The sequence below is a fragment of the Acanthochromis polyacanthus genome, chromosome 2 (assembly GCF_021347895.1).
Source record: "Acanthochromis polyacanthus isolate Apoly-LR-REF ecotype Palm Island chromosome 2, KAUST_Apoly_ChrSc, whole genome shotgun sequence".
In the NCBI taxonomy this organism is placed as follows: Eukaryota; Metazoa; Chordata; class Actinopteri; family Pomacentridae; genus Acanthochromis; species Acanthochromis polyacanthus.
In genome coordinates, this window is record NC_067114.1 from 14,005,843 (window position 1) to 14,022,653 (window position 16,811).

The following is a 16,811-nucleotide window of genomic DNA, read 5'->3' on the forward strand; positions in this document are numbered from 1 at the left end:
TGTTGATAGTAGATTTATTAGCAATTCCTTCTTTTTGTCAATCATTGCATTTTATTATAAAACACAAACAAAATGAAAAACACCATAAATATACAATCAAAACAATTAACATGTACTCATGAATTCATAACAGAAATTCCCTAAAAATCTGCTTTGTCATAATAAAAAGATAAATCAGAGCATCAGTAAAATCAGGAAGACATGAGCATTTGGACTGCAGAGATCCTTCATGTGTAGTTATAGTTTAAGCTCAGCCATAGTTTAAGTAGCTTCTCATATCAACCTGTGAAGTATTACTTAAAGGAACATTTTGCCACGTGAAACCTACTCTTGTGTCACTCATAGTGGTTTGTTTTTTAAGTCCACAGTGCAAATGCCACAGTTGCCCGTATAGATAAAGTAAATACTTTATCTCTACGGGCAACTGTGGCAGCCTGCTTCAAAGGTCACGCTTTGGCTTATCTGACACATTTTGATGGTTGACAAATTACATTTTACATTGCCGTTTCTATCCGAGAGGCTTAACTTTGCAACAGTTTTTAACTCACCTGTTCTCTCGCCAACATTAATCTATATCAAGTGACCATGTTCCACTATGCTTGTTGGTGCTAGATTTTGTTGCAGACGCTGGGGACACGGCTTGATGTAATCTCAGAGATAAACCAAATGAAACAAAAAGTATCAACTGTCATAAAAGACCACTAACTAGGTATAAACAAGTGCTTTTTACTACATGGGCAGTGATGTGCATCAGTAATACAGTATAGTTGTTTTTTTCTAACATTTCTAAGTGGCTAGTATACCTGCAAATGCCCCTTTGTCCGTTGATACATGAAATGTCAGGTTGTTTTGATATGTTTGACAAGCCAGCATTGGTGCTTGTAATTTAACAATGTCAGACTAACAAGTGTGCTAACTTTACAGGTTGCAGTGCTGGTCAAAATGTTTACCATTAAGAACTTGAACTGGACTGCAAACTGGTGGATGTTAAGAAAAAACTGCCATCAGTTCAGTTGTACGTTTGTGGATTTTACTGATTTCAGGCAAAATGTTCATTTAAGACAGCACTGATCAGTCGTGTCATTAAGGCTACTGAGCTGAACATTGCAGGTGTAAAGAGTCCACGTGGAAATACAGGTTACTCGTTATGGCTAAGGTGCTGAGGTGTTAAGAGTAAGGCGTCTGTGAGCACCAATACCCCTGTTGTGGCTGTACTCTTTTAGGGGAGTGTGGCAGGTACTGGTAGTGGATAAGGGTCTGTAGCACAATTCTAAATCAACCTCCGCTGCTTAAAAATGACAAATGCAAAGAAAGTTTTTAAAAATGCTTCACGTGTAAGTGGGCATAAAGATCATCCTATGCTTTTAGAGTTGTACAAGTCCCTAAAGTTTAATATAGCTTGGGGTTGATTTGGAAATGAGTACAGAATAGTTGTTACTGCCATTTGCAGACAGCACTGGGCACAACTTTAGCATGGCCAGAGATGCATGTTTCAGCTGCTGCCTTCAGGATTATCAGTGTTGGATGGCACACCGCAGACACCTATTCCCTGATTTATCCAGCGCTGGTCAGCTCCTCTCCTCTGGCTCTCCTGTTGCTCTGTGTACTGGCTCAGCAGGGCGCCCACCTGCTCCTGATCGTTGAAGGGACTGGGACGGAAACTGGCACGTAACCACGTTCGGTACTGGGGACGAGAGTTGAAACCAAAATCCTCTTTAACCACTTTAGACACCATGATATGACGTTCAAGCTACAACGCTGACATTTTATGCACTTACTGCACATGTAGTACCTTTTACTTGAAAATTCAATGTTGTGTTTTGTTCCAATAAAATATCACAAATGCACACACGCAACAATTTTTTCAAAAAGATTTCCATGGGGCTCTTTCAAACGCGGTACCTTGCACCACATTTTCTGTGGTGTAATCCTGTCCTGTCCAATTTACTATGTGTGTGTCACAAGTGAATTGTAATCCAGTCTAAAAGAATCGAAGGAAAGGAATGAAAATAGTGTGAAAGTTTTTTCACTTTGCTAATATTAGCTATGAAAGCTACATTTCCAAAACAAATAGGATCATCAGAGTGGTGAAATAGTTGTTCTCTTTGCTTCTATAACATGCAAATGCGGCTGTTTGTCTTCATTTCATTGTTAAATAAAGTAATCTGTGCAGAATATAATTTTACTGTACAGTAAAGTTAGTAACCTGTCAAATATTTACACTCTTGGTCCACCAAAACCTTCAATACAGTACCAGGCTTTGCAAAAGTTCTGTTACACGGTTTCATGATCTTTAGAGACGTTTACATGTCGGAGTGAAAAATTCCATTAAATAAACTGAAAGTTCTACCTTACAGGCAGGTGTCCTTAATACAATTTTTTTCTCCGGTGAAGTTGTATCAAGATGGAAGTCAAAAGAGTTGAGATATCTGCTCTCCTTCATGCTGGCCACAACAAGTCTGACAGAGCCAAGCAGCTGAACATCAGCCGGATGACCGTCCACAGAGTCGCGGAGAGGCTCAAGAATGGTGAAGATCTTCCAGTGATCTTTCAAGAATGGTGAAGACCTGAAAGATCTTCACCATTCTTTAGCCTCTCCGCGACTCTGTGGATGGTCATCCGGCTGATGTTCAGCACAAAGGAGAGCAGATATCTCAACTCTTTTGACTTCCATCTTGATACAGCTTCACCGGAGAAAAAAATTTGTATTAAGGACACCTGCCTATAAGGTAGAACTTTCAGTTTATTTAATGGAATTTTTCACTCCAACATGTAAACGTCTCTAAAGATCACGAAACCGAGTGTAACAGAACTTTTGCAAAGCCCGGTATATTCAACATTAAAGATCTATTAACAGGCATGTGGAGCTACTTGAAGTGCAATCTGAAGCAAAATCTGCAAAACGTATATGTGAGCAGTTTTTTTTTTATTTAAAGTGAGAATTAGTTTTGTTGGAGTGTTGTTACTTTCTTGCAGCATACTGCAATTAGAAAAAAAAAAAGTGAAATTGGTAGGATAACAACTCCCCCCGTGAAATTGACTAAAGCGTCATTTTGCCTCTTCATTTATTACATCTTTTAGGCATCTTGTGAATGAGAGAATTAAGAAGATAATCTTTATATTTATTGCTTCTGAAATGTACAGTAGAGTGAGAGCGAGTTAAGTGCTTCAGCCTTTCTTTCCAGTAAAAACCTTCAGTGTTGGTTTAACGACACCAGAAGGTCAAAAAAGCAATGTATTGCAATCTCTGAGAAGATGTCCAGGAATTATCCAGATATTTTATGCAATACCTTGCTCTATATGGAAGAAAATGAAGTGAAAGTCACTCTGAAAGTAATCCATTTATCTTCCTAATTTTTTCTTCTTTTTTTTTTCTTTTGCATTTGTCCTAAAGACCAAACACAACTGGTCTGACTCATGACATCAACTCAGCTGTGAAAATGCTTTTAAAAAATTTAAAGCACCATATAAAGATAAAACACCAATAAGCAGCCACTAGCAGAAGGCTGCACACCATCTCGTGTCAACTGACAATGTGGCATCTTGAAAAAAACATCAGCGGTCACAGAGTGCTTTCAGGTGTCGCATGATAGACAGGGCTGACAAAATGAAAGCATGAACTCAGTCAGATAAAGCTCCTCCAAAGAGCAATTGGTTTCAAGTCATAATGTTAAAGTTGAGATTAAAGGTTAATCTGAGCCATTTAGCAAATCATGACAAGCTTAAAAAAGGCTTTTAGATTTAACAAATGAGCCACAGCCAAATCTTATTATGTGCTATGCAAGACCCTGGAGACAACTCAAATACATTAAACATTGAGGCTGCAACATAAAGCCATTAAGTATTGGACCAAAGAAATAGTAAAATAAAATTGCATTTTAAAATTGCATTTTTAACATTCATATAAAATCCTCTCTGCAGTTGTCTTACATGTTGTTCAAAGCTTTTTGTTGTGTTTTTTTTAACAGTCCAGTGTTCCAGTTACAAGTGAGAATTTGGCTGATCTACAGTGGAGTTCATTGCTGGTTAGTCAAGCAGCAGGTATAATTTTATTAGTACTCTACTAGGTTTTCTCCTCAATTCACTGCCAGTAGGAGTTGGGCAGTCTGTTTTCGTACCCCTTACTGGACTTATAATGAATGTCTGTGGACAACAAAGGTGAATGTGCTTTTTCTTTTATCACTAGTTTGCTGAAGACAGTTGCACCTGCGTATTATGTACACTACGGTGGATTTCACATGCGCTGTTGTTGTGGTCCCGAGGGAGTAAACAATGTCGCTACAGCTCCGTGAAAAACAAGACTACGTTGTTGTCTTTGGATTCTTCACTTCCTAACTGAGAAAGATGTGGGAAAATCACAAATAAAGAAAACTCATTTCCCCTTAAATCCTCGAAATCAGTGCAAGGTCTACAAACAATGACCACTTTTTTCAGTCCTGTTGTGTTGCAAGATGCTGACAGTAATGCTAAACACGTGATGAGCAGCACAAAGCTAATGCAATCCCAGCAAACCCCCTGCAGTTCCCCTTCTCTACTCAACTAGTACTCCACTGGGTTAGTGCCAGTGTAATGGAATCACACTGTAGGTGCCTTCTATAACTAAACTGATAAAAAATGATGCAAAACATTTAGCGCCATCAACAACCACCTGTTGCGAATCACATTCTGCCAATATGCCTTCAAAATACTGTAGAGATTTTGTCCCAGTCTTCTGATGACTCAAAGAAAATGTCATTAACGTCCTCAGGCACATTATTTAGTGTTTTCTTCGTAAGGATTGAAATATTTTATACGAAACTGGACATAAATCGGAAAGTTTTAACCAGTATTTCCTATAATTTGTGATATTCAATAAAGTGAAAGTGCACAAATCAAAAACTCTGTGTTATTGCGACACTTCTTTCCTCATTGACGCACAACAGAGCAGGAAAAGAATCACTTGCTCTGAGTTCTGAAATCAATACAAAAACTGATAGTGTGAGACATTATGAGATTTTTAAAAACATATAACATTAAATGCATTAATATGAATCTCACACAAATAAAATTAGTGCTATATTTTATATTCCCAGAGATGATGTGAGGCTTACAAACACTTGAGGGATTTCAAACAGCAAGAGGAGCACAGTTATCTGTTTTACTGTGCTGTGGTTCAGTTTCCGGCTGTGTCAACCTAAAGCCTTTAATTTCACACTGTTCTGTTGGATTATCAGGTTGGCCTCTACAAGAAGGACAAGTACACAAAGAACAACTGCAAAAATATTGCCATAACTTTGTCTGAGATGGCCACGATTAACAGTTGGCAGGTTAACCACAGACTGCTAGTGCAGTGTGATGGTTGTATGTGTCACATCCTGTGAGTGCCTCTGCTGTGCATGGGGCTTTGAATCACAAACAGCACAGAACACAGTACGCAAAGTATATACAGAATGCTAAAATATCTACAATTAGAGCTAGAATGATGCAGTTTTTTAACATGAAATTTAACAGTAAAAGTGCATCGGTTTACAGTGGGTGGCATGTGTGTCTTCATTCATCATTTCTGTGTGTTCCTCCATGTGTTTACCTCTGAGACTTGTGTTGTCTGATACTCCTGCAGCTGCTGCTGGAAACCATAGTTCGGGCCGACAAAGGAGCGAACAGCCTTGACTGCAGACAGACACTCCTCCCAGGTGTAGTGGGTGACAGTCATCAGGTAGGCCACCACCATAGTAGTGCTGCGGGACACACCTGCAAGACTACAGTGACGAAAGGGCATTTGGTTTGGTTATCATCATAAAGCAGCAGGGGTTTGATAGTATTTCCTTCTAGTAATATGTAAATAAATGCATCTTCCACTACTGTACATGTTAAAACCCATGTTATTTTATGTCAGCTAATACCACCGAGTGCCCACTTTTTAACAAAGGGCTTCATCCACACTAAACATGGACTGGAGCTGGTTAGAGGTATAGATATTAAAACCTACCAGTGAACTAGACAAGATCCACCATTCAGGCGACAGTCATGGATGAAGCTTATGCACTCTTTAAAATGCTGTAATCTGGAAAGAAGAATAAACAACATAAGGTTAGAACAGTACTTTCCACATTTAACATAACTTAAACAGAGGACACATTTTTCTACGGTGTGCAGAACAAAATAAGCAAACAAATGTTTTGAATCAAGAATAAAATGAACACTACTGCTCAGCAAATCAGAAAATTAGCATAGTTTTTTGGAAGTAAAGTGGTGTGAGGATTGTAAAACTAAAAATAGATTTCACATTATAGGATATGAAAAAGGACACCTTGAACTGAAACTCTTGTTTTAAAGGCCGACAAGTTTGTTTCAGGTAAGTTGCTGAAACTCAAATAATGTATTGACTCTGACTACAGAAAATGCAGGTTACTCTCAAACTTAGTGAGAAGTCCCTGAATAGGTGCGATAGTTTAATTAAATGTTTGTAACTTCTAAGAAACAAGACAACATACTGAGTAGTGATTTTTGCTTTCAACTACTCCAAGCAGTCATGTGAGAAAATGGTTAGGTCTACTCAAACAGAGAGTCTGTGGTAGACCGGAGCACAGACAGTCAGGGCAGACTAGGGAAGTAACTGTCCTCATTTTTGTCTAAGTGAAAAATTGCATCAGTTTCCAGCTTTGATTTATTCCATGTGTAAAACAGATCAAGAAAATCAATTAACTATACAATGAAAATACGGCTTGTAAGGTTGTGCCTTGTGGCAAGAGGTTACAAACAGGTGACTAGACAAAAACACAAACAGTTTATTGTATAAGATCACAAAAATCCTCCAAGTGCAACTCTTCTTTTAAATAAGAATGAGTACAAATGAGTGTAACTGCTCCTCAAATATCCTACTTGTTCACTGTCAGGAAACACTGATGGGGTTTTGCATAATCAAGAAGTGCAGGGCTGATAGCGCTGTCTCCTGAGGAGCAGATGCTGGTTACTCAATAGCAGACAGAATAACAGACTGGGGCTAAAATAGATTGACTGTCACTTTTCTTTTTTCCTCCTTCCTGAGATCCACACTCTTCTTTAAAACATGTCTCCTCAGCACTTTGTTCTGTCTTCCTAGCACAGAGGTTTCCGGCAGTCTTGTTTAATATGCAGAAAATTAACTTGTGACAAAGATTTGAGGTTTTTACCAGCTGAATGCCGAGAATACTGCTGAAACAAGAATAGGCTGTTAAACTAGTGTGTATCTGAAATGCAAAGAGAGTCTTGGCAATTCTATAGCACTGTTTGCTCATTTAAAAAAAAAAAGTAGTCACATTGGGATGCCTACAAAGTCGTTTTTAACACAAAAAAATATATATCAACTTAGTTGTAGCTGCAGTACAGCATATTGGAGACAAAGCCTCTGTGCATAAATGTACATCTCATTTTGGAAATGTTGATGTAAATAAGTTTACACCTTTATGGTCAATGCACACCATGCACTGAAACTAAAACAGACTTTTCATGAGAGGGTTTACAAAAAAGAGGAACCCTTGGCTTTCCACCAACCTATGCCCATGTTAGCAACTATACAAAATTACAACATTAAAGGCAACTCTGATCAAATATTCACTGCACTCAGTGTGAATTCTCCAATGACACTGACTGCATCAATTGTGGTAGTGATCCAGAAGGCCCTAATGTCCCAGCCAGTTGTTAGAGACATTTATTTTGCTTGGCATCATGCCACCTGCTGCCTGACAATCAGAAATATTAATGTTCCTGAGATCTGACCAAGATTTATAAGATTTGTTATATTGAATATGATTTTTAGGGACTTGTTCTCATCATGGTATAAGTTTGGCTGTCACTTTTTTCTTTTATTTGACATGCCATGCAGTCTGTTGAAACAGGAATTGTGTTTTTAGGCAAATGAGCCTAACCACCTTTCCACTGAAATGAAACGCGAAATATATAAACAAGAGTTTTACGGACGTTTAAGGTTTTTCAGGCAGCTTCAAACCACAACAGTTTTTTCCAAAAAAAAAAATACTGAGCCTCTGTGAGTCAGTCAGTCCCTGCTGTGTACTGTACCCCTGGGAGGGGCCATCAGATCTGACCATAGGGGCCCCTAGATGATGGTAAGCATGGTGGGACGGCAGTTGGCCTCACCCTCCCGTCAGTCAGACCAATGATTGTGACAGAGGGGGTTTATTAAGCCCAGGGTGGTCGAAGCTAACAGCCAGATGTCACACTTAGGTTTCCTTCCTCTGCTGCCTGAGGGAAGGACGCTTGATTGCGACAGTGGAGGTCAGACACCTTCAGCCCAACCCAATCAGCAACATTCAGCCTATCACTAAAACTAAATTCTCATTTAGTTACTTTTCACACAGCTCAGTTTTCTGTTCTTTTCTTTCCTCACAATCTAAAGCAAGTATAGTTGCTCTTTAAACCCTGAATAACTTCAGCGAATGCAGAGGTCAAAGTCACACTGATATTTCTGAGAACCAAAAAAGTTACTTCTTTTGAAATGTCGGCAAGAAACTCCACAGGAATGGTAAAATGAACTGAAGATTTATGCATTAGCTCCTGAGATTTACCTGTGCAGGAACTCTGACCATCAGCAGAGGGCACCAGTGCAGCTGTAACAACATAATCCCTCACTAGCTTCACATCTGACCTCAAAGTGGGTCATCAACGGAGGCCACAAGACACGAGACTGCTCTTTTCCATTAGTGCTGTAGCTTCTGGCTAATGCTTCTTTGTTGGGCCTCCGGGTCATGTTGAATGTTAATTCAGACTTATAGCCACTGGTGTTGCATAAGGTCAAAGACCGTGCATAGAAGAGACAGCTATGACTAATGTGATGTGTTGGCAGCTGCTGCTGGGGTGGACCGATAGCTCATGCCTCTTTCAACACTGAGTCTGTCTCCTGATGAACTCTTTCTCACACACAAACAGAGGGGGAAAAAACTAATGTGAGTGCTCTATCTCTATAGAACAGTACAGAATGAATCTCTTAATATAGAATGTACTTTACATATCTATATCAGGAGATGAATCTATCTAATAAATTATTTAGGAAGTCAAGAAAGTACTGGTCACTTTGGCCTCTATAGTACTGCTTGAATTTAGTCACTTACAGTGTAAATTAACCACAGCGTTGTTGGAAGTAAATATGCAAAAATCACCAAAACGACTCATGAAATTTAAAAAAAAAATGCTTGTGTTTGTGTGTTTACTCACAGGTTCTGGCTGGAAGCATCAGCTGCGTGAATACAAAGGTACGTCATGTCCTGTAAAACATTCATGAAAAACTGTAGACAACTGAAAAGAAATTCAAGAGTGCAGGGCATACATGTTTTATCTGTAAATCTTGAAATATAATAATTACTAAAAATGAAGCCCAGGTCAGTTATACACCAGGTCTTATAAATCTCTCAACAGAGCAATTTCTTGTCCAGATGTGCAGTTCTCTATGTGTACCAAACCCACAGACTACAGCAAGAAGTTTTTGTCATCCCAAAATTACAATATCTAACACTTATTATCTGTTAATTACACGAGAGTAGAACAGCTAAAGAAATCATACATAGTTTCAGATATTATTAGCTCCTGTCTCTAAACATATCCATCTGAGTGACAGACCTCTTTTTTTCCAACCCATAGACTGTACCTTCCAACCACAACTCATCACCACCCCCAAATGGCTAACAGGTCGAATTACAATATTAAAGATGTATGCACAGTCATACCAGGTAAAATTTTCCACAGGAATTGTTAGATTGATTCATGATAACTTCTCATGAAAACACCGGGATTTTCCACTGACCTCATACACGGGCTTTGCATTGTTGTACACAGACAAGATGTGGGTGATGCCATTCTTGGATAGGCTTTCTCTGTTTTCGGCATCTGTGACAAGGACAGAGAGGAGAGTATCCCACCACACCCTTGTAGTGAATATTAACACAAACCAAACACACCAAAAACTCAGACCCGTTACACTTAAACTTCTGCAGAGGTGCTGTTTACTATCCTGAAACACATTTCGTACAGTTGGGCCTGTGGTCACTTGTTCCTGTCACTTGAACTAATTTTAGCCATTATACTTCTGCCATCATGTGGAGCCATCATTACGGTGGCTAAAGTTAGAACGCTGCAAATGCCACATTAACTGGGCTGAGGTTGTGTCGGGGGGTGGAGGAGGGTCACATTAATGGCTACTGACTCATATTTTAATTTTTAAGCAACACCCTCTAGCTTCCTAATTGTCAGTGAGGTATTCATATCTTTTCAGTCCAAAATCTGATTTATAAAAGAAAAAAAAAAACTTTAACCTACAAAATCTGATGCTTGAAAAGTTAACTCTTATGTCACAAATACACTATATATAAAGGGTAGCACTTCAATATCATTCACAGTGAATATGTGCAAATTAAAGTTTTTTTGTCCCTAGCATTTGGGTGAATACTGTGTGTTGCCTTAGATTTCCAAGAAAAATATACATTCAATTTAAAATATTTTATTTTTCACAAATGGTAACGTGAAAAATACAATTCTATGTTACCAATCCTCATCCTGCTCATGCCTTCATGCCTTTCCTACCGTATAATGATGGCCTTATATGTCAGGTACTGACTGCCTGGGCTGACCCGTCTATGCTGCATGTATTTAATTTAAAGCATAAAATCATGTTTTTCTTACCTCTTATGTTCCCAAGGTAGAGCCCGTCTACAACCTGTGAAGCAGTAGTCACAGACATATTGCATTTAGATTTGCATTACAGTTCAGTTTCAAGAACTTCACTTGGAAAGAGGGTCGAGCCAGATTGGATTTAAGGCTTAAGGCTTAAGAACCAAGTACGAGCAAAGGGAAAATTCCTGACAGCCATACAAGGCCTGAAGCAACGATGCATGATTATCAGGACGAAGTGATGAGTGGCAAGCAGCCAGTCACTCAGTGCTACTGTACAAAGTTGGTACTAGATAGAGCAATAGTTAAGGAGAATTCACTTTGGGATTGAAGAATGGTTGACTAACACAACCTGAACCCTGTTGTAGCAGTTAAGAATGAATGTAGACAATCAATTCATCTGCTTATGCATTTAGAATTTACTGGTCGAAATGTACTGATCTGGTTCCAAAGAAACGTGTTCTTAAAATGTAGGCCCTCCTTGTATTTTCCATTGACTGAGCATTGATTTAATTTAGCATATTAGCAGTGAATTTGTCGCTATCACTTGACATATAAATGAGTGTCACCATACCAAAACCGTTCATGCAGACAAAAAAAGTTTAGAAAACTTAAATGTCCCATACTGTGCCCCTTTTCAACAAATCAATGAACGTCTCACATGTTCTCACAATATGTTCCTTAATTCTTCATTTCAAAATACTGCAAAGATGGTTTCTTTCATCATGACTGTATAGCCCATAGTTTTATCCTTGTTCTGAATAGGCTGTTTCAGTGTCTGTGGCTTCAAATGCAGCCCCCTTCAGGAAGAAGACTCTCTCTGCATCTGTGATTTAGCCTAGCCGCGCTAGACAACCCACGGCAACGAATTTAATTCTCTGCCAGGGTCGACAACAGTCGTTGAGCTCCATTAGCAGCGACTCTGAATAATCTTTCTGTTAACATGTCCGTAATGTACTTGAGCTTCACCCATTGACTGTATAAATAAGGCTTCACCGAACTCCCTCATTCTCTGATTTCCGGCGCTCTAGGAACCACGTCAGCCTATTTGTTGCACTGATTGGTTGTATACCTACCCAATTGCTGTAGAGTGATTTGAAAGACAACCTTTTAGCCCGCCTCCCTCCCTGTCGAGAGTTCCTAGACCCTTGTGTCTTCAGACCTGGGTCTAGCGTGGCAAGGCTATCTGTGATTGGCAGTACAGAGCAAAACAACTGACTACACAGGAAATGACAGACAATAATGAGTGTGTGAGACCAAGACTTTCCATCACTTTTTACTTTCTCTCTGAGTGATCATTATATTTAGAAGTATTGCAAAAATGCTCAGCATGTCTGTGAATTTGTCAGGCAATGTTGTGGTTCTAAAATCAGTAGAGGACTGCAGCGGGGGAATGGTTGAAGTGGCTGCCTGTTAACATGTCATCTTCATGATTTCAGTCTCTCCTTCTTACTTATTAAATTGACTGACAACAGAAACAAACAAAAAATAACTAAAAACAGCTTCATGGGGAATTATTATATGAGCACTGAGAGCAGGAGGGAAGTAAACGGATGTAAACACTGAGTTTGTTGCACTAAAGCTCAACAGGCAACATCTCTCTGAATGCATAAAGGCTCTTGTGTTCACTCTTGCAGCAATTAGCAGAATATTTAATGCACTCTGTTCATAGCTGAGATATTTTAGAGTTAGCAGAAGCAGCGGTTGAAAGAAAATAAACCTGGTGGCTTGTGAGACAGCTGCTCTTTCTAAAGAGCTCACATGGAAGCAGCAAGATCGTTTGACCATGCAAAGTTTTAGCAAAATGACTAAAGTTTACTCAGTTCCTACTTAACCACTGAACAAAATGCTGACTGGCATGTAGAGCTGGGAGACTATCTAGTTGTAGGGGCGCAGGAGGAATGGCTGTAGCAACTGTTTTTGTATTTTCACAGCTTTTGTTGTACACCTCCAAGTTTTTGAAACAAGTAAAACATGATTAAAAATGTATTTTCACTATATGGGGCCTTTAAAATAAAGCATAGCAGGATTGTAATAATCTATTAACCTGATGCTTACAGCCCCATCCATAGAAAGTTAGAGGTCAGGGTCAGACACAGCTGCCCTGGGATGGATTCAATGCCTTGTTGTGGGGGCCTTTTGCAAGATATGAGGAAATATGGTGTTTCTGCAGAGTATAACCAAAGCCTTTATGGCTAGTCTCCTAACCTACTGTACAAACCTGCTGTGTGGAGAATAATATTGCCATTTATGGCAACAAAATAGATAATTGACCACCAATCAGCATTAACTGTGGCAACATTGTGAATCCAGAGGCAGCTTAGGACTTGGTTGTAAACATAATTCAAGGTTAGCTGTCTGGTGCACTGCAAACGATTGCACTCAACACCAAACATGCATCTTTTGCTTTATTTCCAGCGTCTATAACATCAGACGAAACAAAACGTGACGTGACTGATAACGGCTCAGTAGTTGACGCAGGCGTTGTAACGCAAGTTTATAGCCCCAAACAGCATAATGACAAGACGAAAAAACAACAGCACAGCCTACCTTATTCATTCCATTGCCCATGTCGCCTGTGAAGCAGTCTGCGTTGAGCTACAGCACTTTAATACGTTGAACAGCTATGATTTGGACTTTGTAAGCGAACAACGCAGGGGTTGGACTGAATGACTGCTAATAAAGCGGTGGGTAATATTCGCTTCACTTAGCTAAGTTTTCCTTCTATTCAGCAGCATCCTTAGATGTGCCTGCGTTACCTGAAACTGTTGTATTTATTTCTTTTGACCTCGTCTCAGCTCCAACAACAGTTCCGTCATGCTGTATCGTCTTCCGGATTGTTTTGACGTGAAGCAAACTGCAGCTGCGGGTTCGTCCTCTAAGTGACATCACAGCATGTTGCAGTGAGCTCAGCTGTACTTTCACTGCTTCACCTTCAGAGGGAACACCGAAACGCTGCCACAGACCCACCACTGACGTGTTTACACATTATTTTTAACCAGAAACCCCACAAATCACTTAAATGACGTCATTTTTGCAACACCCCCTCTTGGATCCTGAAAAAAACATGCAAAAACTGGATCTAACAGACCTGTCTACTGCTGTACACTTATAGTCACATCTTACTCTTTTCATTGGCAATAATATTTAAGCAGTTGTAAGTCTGAAAAAGTGTACATCTGCAGTCAGTATTACTATTATAAGTGGCACTAGATTGTATTTTTAACCTAATTGTTAATTTTCAAAAGCTTCAGCTGCTACCTTACAAGACTCATACTGAAGCCAGTAACATTCCTTGCCTCTTATGTAAAGGACTATAGTGAAGCTGGTAGCAATTTCACACCCTACTTAAAACACACCCAAGGTTTTTCTTCATTTGAAGAGTACAAAACTACTAAAAAACTATTCCAGTTATACCCACTACTAAAATACACAATTCACAAGCATCAAGGCACAATGCTAAAATCTGATCCCATTTCTTCATAAGAAAACCTTGAGGAAACAACCAGCTTAGTCCATTTCCCCTACATTCCTAATATGAATGCTCATTTGACACAAAAGCAGCATTCATGCAGCAACAAATAACACTAGTGGAGAAGTTTCATCGGTTTAACAGTTTTTATTCTTATTTCCGAAATAAACAATGACCGTAAGAGGAAGTGGTCTTCCAAAAAGCACAGACTGAGGTAATGTGGACAGTTGATAAATACAGAAATAAAGGTGTTCTTGTAACTTTGAGTTGGTCGTCTTTATTTTCAAGTATGTAATCTGGTCCTCGGGGCTATTACTTTTTCCACTGCTTGTTTTCGTAGTCCCACTTGGCTGAGAAGCCCTCCACTGGGTTGATTCTCATGTCCAGCATCCTCTGCAGTTCCTTTTCCTTGTACTCTTGGTCAAATGTGTGTGGGACAGGTCCATACACTGCAAAGAGACCATATCAAATGTTTCAAACCATACACACAATGAAACTGCAAGAAAAATATCAATATACCGCTTTATTTTGAGCCTGTATGTGGAAAATGAAGCAGCTGTGCATCAAATACTACACAGGCTTACTTGCATGTGATAGCCATTTTTAGATCATATTTACCATATTTCCTCTGCCAGAGCACAACCAGGCCAGTGAAGCCAAGAAAGAAAAAGACTCCTCCGACCACAGACTTCCACTCTGATGATCCCTGGTTCATCTCAGCAAAGCTCTGTTTGAAGCTTATGCGGTACACTGAACATAGGAAACACACAACTCTAGATGAAGTTTTGTGAAGGGAGTAAGATATTACAATGTATACTGCTACAACATTTAGTGGCATTAAAATCAGTTAGACAAACAGCTATACATATTAGTGCTACTTATCAAAAAAAATGATGTTTTTGGTGTCATGAAGTCCTACATGCAATCTTCTCGTCATTGGAGAGAGCAACCCAAGAGCCCTTCTCCTTCTCCTTCAGGGACTTCTGGTCTGCACTCAGGTTCTGCACGTAACGGATATCGGGGAGAGGGTTCTCCCGCCTGTCAAAGTAGGCAGGGAGAGTGTAGTCCTCCACCTTAGCGACACCTGCAGAGGACACAACAACTCAGAGAACTATTTCACTTAATGTCTTCATTCATGTCAACCCTAACCTTCTCTTGAACCTTATCTAAAACACTCTCTATATGCCAAGTCTAAGATTTGCTGTACTTTTTTGAAAGACTGCTGTTAAAAACTGACAGAGAAAGCACTGTGTTGGCAGCTGTGAACAACTGAATGTCATTAAATCTTGTGACATTTCACGGTTTCTCAAATAAGTTGCTTTTTTGCAGCATAATTCTGAATTTTGTCAAAATTGAAAATTATTTGGTGTAATAAATACAAATTACTAAAATGTGTTTTTAGGGTGAGTTGTTTTTTTTTATCCAATCTATTCAAAGTGTCAGAAGTAAACACTTGAGGGGTCAGATAGAGGAGACACAGAGCCATTGCTTTACACCAGTTAGATGTATGTTTTGTTGTTGGGGAAAACTAACACTTATAAACACAAATGACCATGAACACAGACAGTTCATTCAAATTCAAAATGCCTGCTTAACAAAGATTTTGCTTTACCCTGTGACACAGAATGCAGCTTTTAAATTCTGAGAAAAAGAAACAAATGTATTGAAAGATCATTGATAATATGTATGTGGCACAAACTGAATGAGGTATAGAAAATGCTTTAATTTCCAATGTACTCACCATGTCCTCCACGCACACAGACAGATGTGGAGATGGCACGCTTGCCAATAAGACTAAGGGCTCTGGTGGCCAGCATTCTGTAGGAAAGGTCATATGAGAGTTATTAATAAACTCATTAAGAACTTTAACACATACATTTGCAAGTATATACCATATACAGTATATACCTATAATTGTTTTAATCTAACTATTTCGAGCGTAAGCATAAAAATAATCCAAAAGGGGACCGTGTACATCAGAGAGTAAGACTATACTTTGCAGAAGAATGTTTAAATTATATTTGTCAATATGTCTATTAAATACTACGCTTCTCAGTATTTGGATCTATTTCGTTCAATAAAATCTCGATTGCCGTTGAAAGTAGGATAGTAAGTCTCACCCTGCTGTCTATTTACGTGTACGTGACTAACTGTTGATAAGAGCGCGACCAAACTACAGGTTCAGCGTTCATCGTAAAGCTAAGCTAACGTTAGCGTTAGCTGCAAACACAAGGTCAAAGCCACCGAGAAAAAAAAACAACAAAAATGTCAGCTTCAATGAGACACCGCCGCAATAATCATCAATTTCTCACTGACTACGAGTGCATTTAGAGAAGCTAATGACAGAGCGCCCAAACATTTGTTGTCTGCCTTCACGAATCTGATGCGGTCGACAGCTACCCGGAGAATTAGCCCGACCTAGCATCAATCCGCTCTGACAAAGTCACTATACCCAACTGCTTACTTCAATCAAAACAGACAGTTCGTCCTTTGGCTTTACGTATGTTTACAATGGGTACAATGTTTAAATATGTGTAGGTGCTAAACTGAAAGACGCCGCAGATTAAATAATAAAAAGTCCGACCTACTTTCTCTTCCTTGCTCCTGTCCGCCGATAGTCTGAAGGGAAGTGTGATCGCTCACGGAAAGACGTAAATTATGCGCCAGACGGTCTTGTTTTACGACACGTCTTGTCTGGTTT

At 39.3% G+C, this 16,811-nt stretch overlaps 2 protein-coding genes across 3 annotated transcripts; both read right to left on the bottom strand.

Moving 5' to 3' along the window:
• On the bottom strand, positions 1–13,573 carry dusp22a (dual specificity phosphatase 22a). The gene is made up of 7 exons (XM_022190307.2): positions 13,189–13,573; positions 10,651–10,684; positions 9,776–9,858; positions 9,190–9,239; positions 5,969–6,043; positions 5,567–5,738; positions 1–1,684 (listed from the first exon to the last, which is right to left on the bottom strand). The coding sequence occupies exons 1-7, from the start codon at positions 13,207–13,209 to the stop codon at positions 1,493–1,495; spliced, it is 627 nt and encodes a 208-aa protein (XP_022045999.1). The 5' UTR covers positions 13,210–13,573; the 3' UTR covers positions 1–1,492.
• Positions 13,574–14,237: 664 nt separating this feature from the next.
• On the bottom strand, positions 14,238–16,803 carry LOC110948667 (cytochrome c oxidase subunit 4 isoform 1, mitochondrial). 2 transcript variants are annotated; one of them, XM_022190309.2, is made up of 5 exons: positions 16,699–16,803; positions 15,852–15,928; positions 15,030–15,194; positions 14,729–14,860; positions 14,238–14,559 (listed from the first exon to the last, which is right to left on the bottom strand). In XM_022190309.2, exons 2-5 carry the CDS (start codon positions 15,925–15,927, stop codon positions 14,423–14,425), a joined length of 510 nt encoding a protein of 169 aa, XP_022046001.1. In that variant the 5' UTR covers position 15,928; positions 16,699–16,803; the 3' UTR covers positions 14,238–14,422. The 2 variants fall into 2 exon arrangements, with proteins under 2 accessions (XP_022046001.1, XP_022046002.1); XM_022190310.2 differs by having other exon boundaries at positions 16,695–16,741.
• Positions 16,804–16,811: the final 8 nt, after the last annotated feature.

What these genes read in the sequence shown, in the direction of transcription:
- dusp22a (XM_022190307.2), bottom strand. Translation starts at nt 13,209, where the DNA reads ATGGGCAATGGAATGAATAAG. An exon ending in ATGCAAAGCCCGTGTATGAG is followed by an intron (nt 9,240 to 9,775) that starts GTCAGTGGAAAA and finishes AATGTTTTACAG; the next exon opens with GACATGACGTACCTTTGTAT. An exon ending in GGATCTTGTCTAGTTCACTG is followed by an intron (nt 5,739 to 5,968) that starts GTAGGTTTTAAT and finishes TCGTCACTGTAG; the next exon opens with TCTTGCAGGTGTGTCCCGCA.
- LOC110948667 (XM_022190309.2), bottom strand. Translation starts at nt 15,927, where the DNA reads ATGCTGGCCACCAGAGCCCTTAGTCTTATTGGCAAGCGTGCCATCTCC. An exon ending in CAATGACGAGAAGATTGCAT is followed by an intron (nt 14,861 to 15,029) that starts GTAGGACTTCAT and finishes TCCTATGTTCAG; the next exon opens with TGTACCGCATAAGCTTCAAA. An exon ending in GCTCTGGCAGAGGAAATATG is followed by an intron (nt 14,560 to 14,728) that starts GTAAATATGATC and finishes GTCTCTTTGCAG; the next exon opens with TGTATGGACCTGTCCCACAC.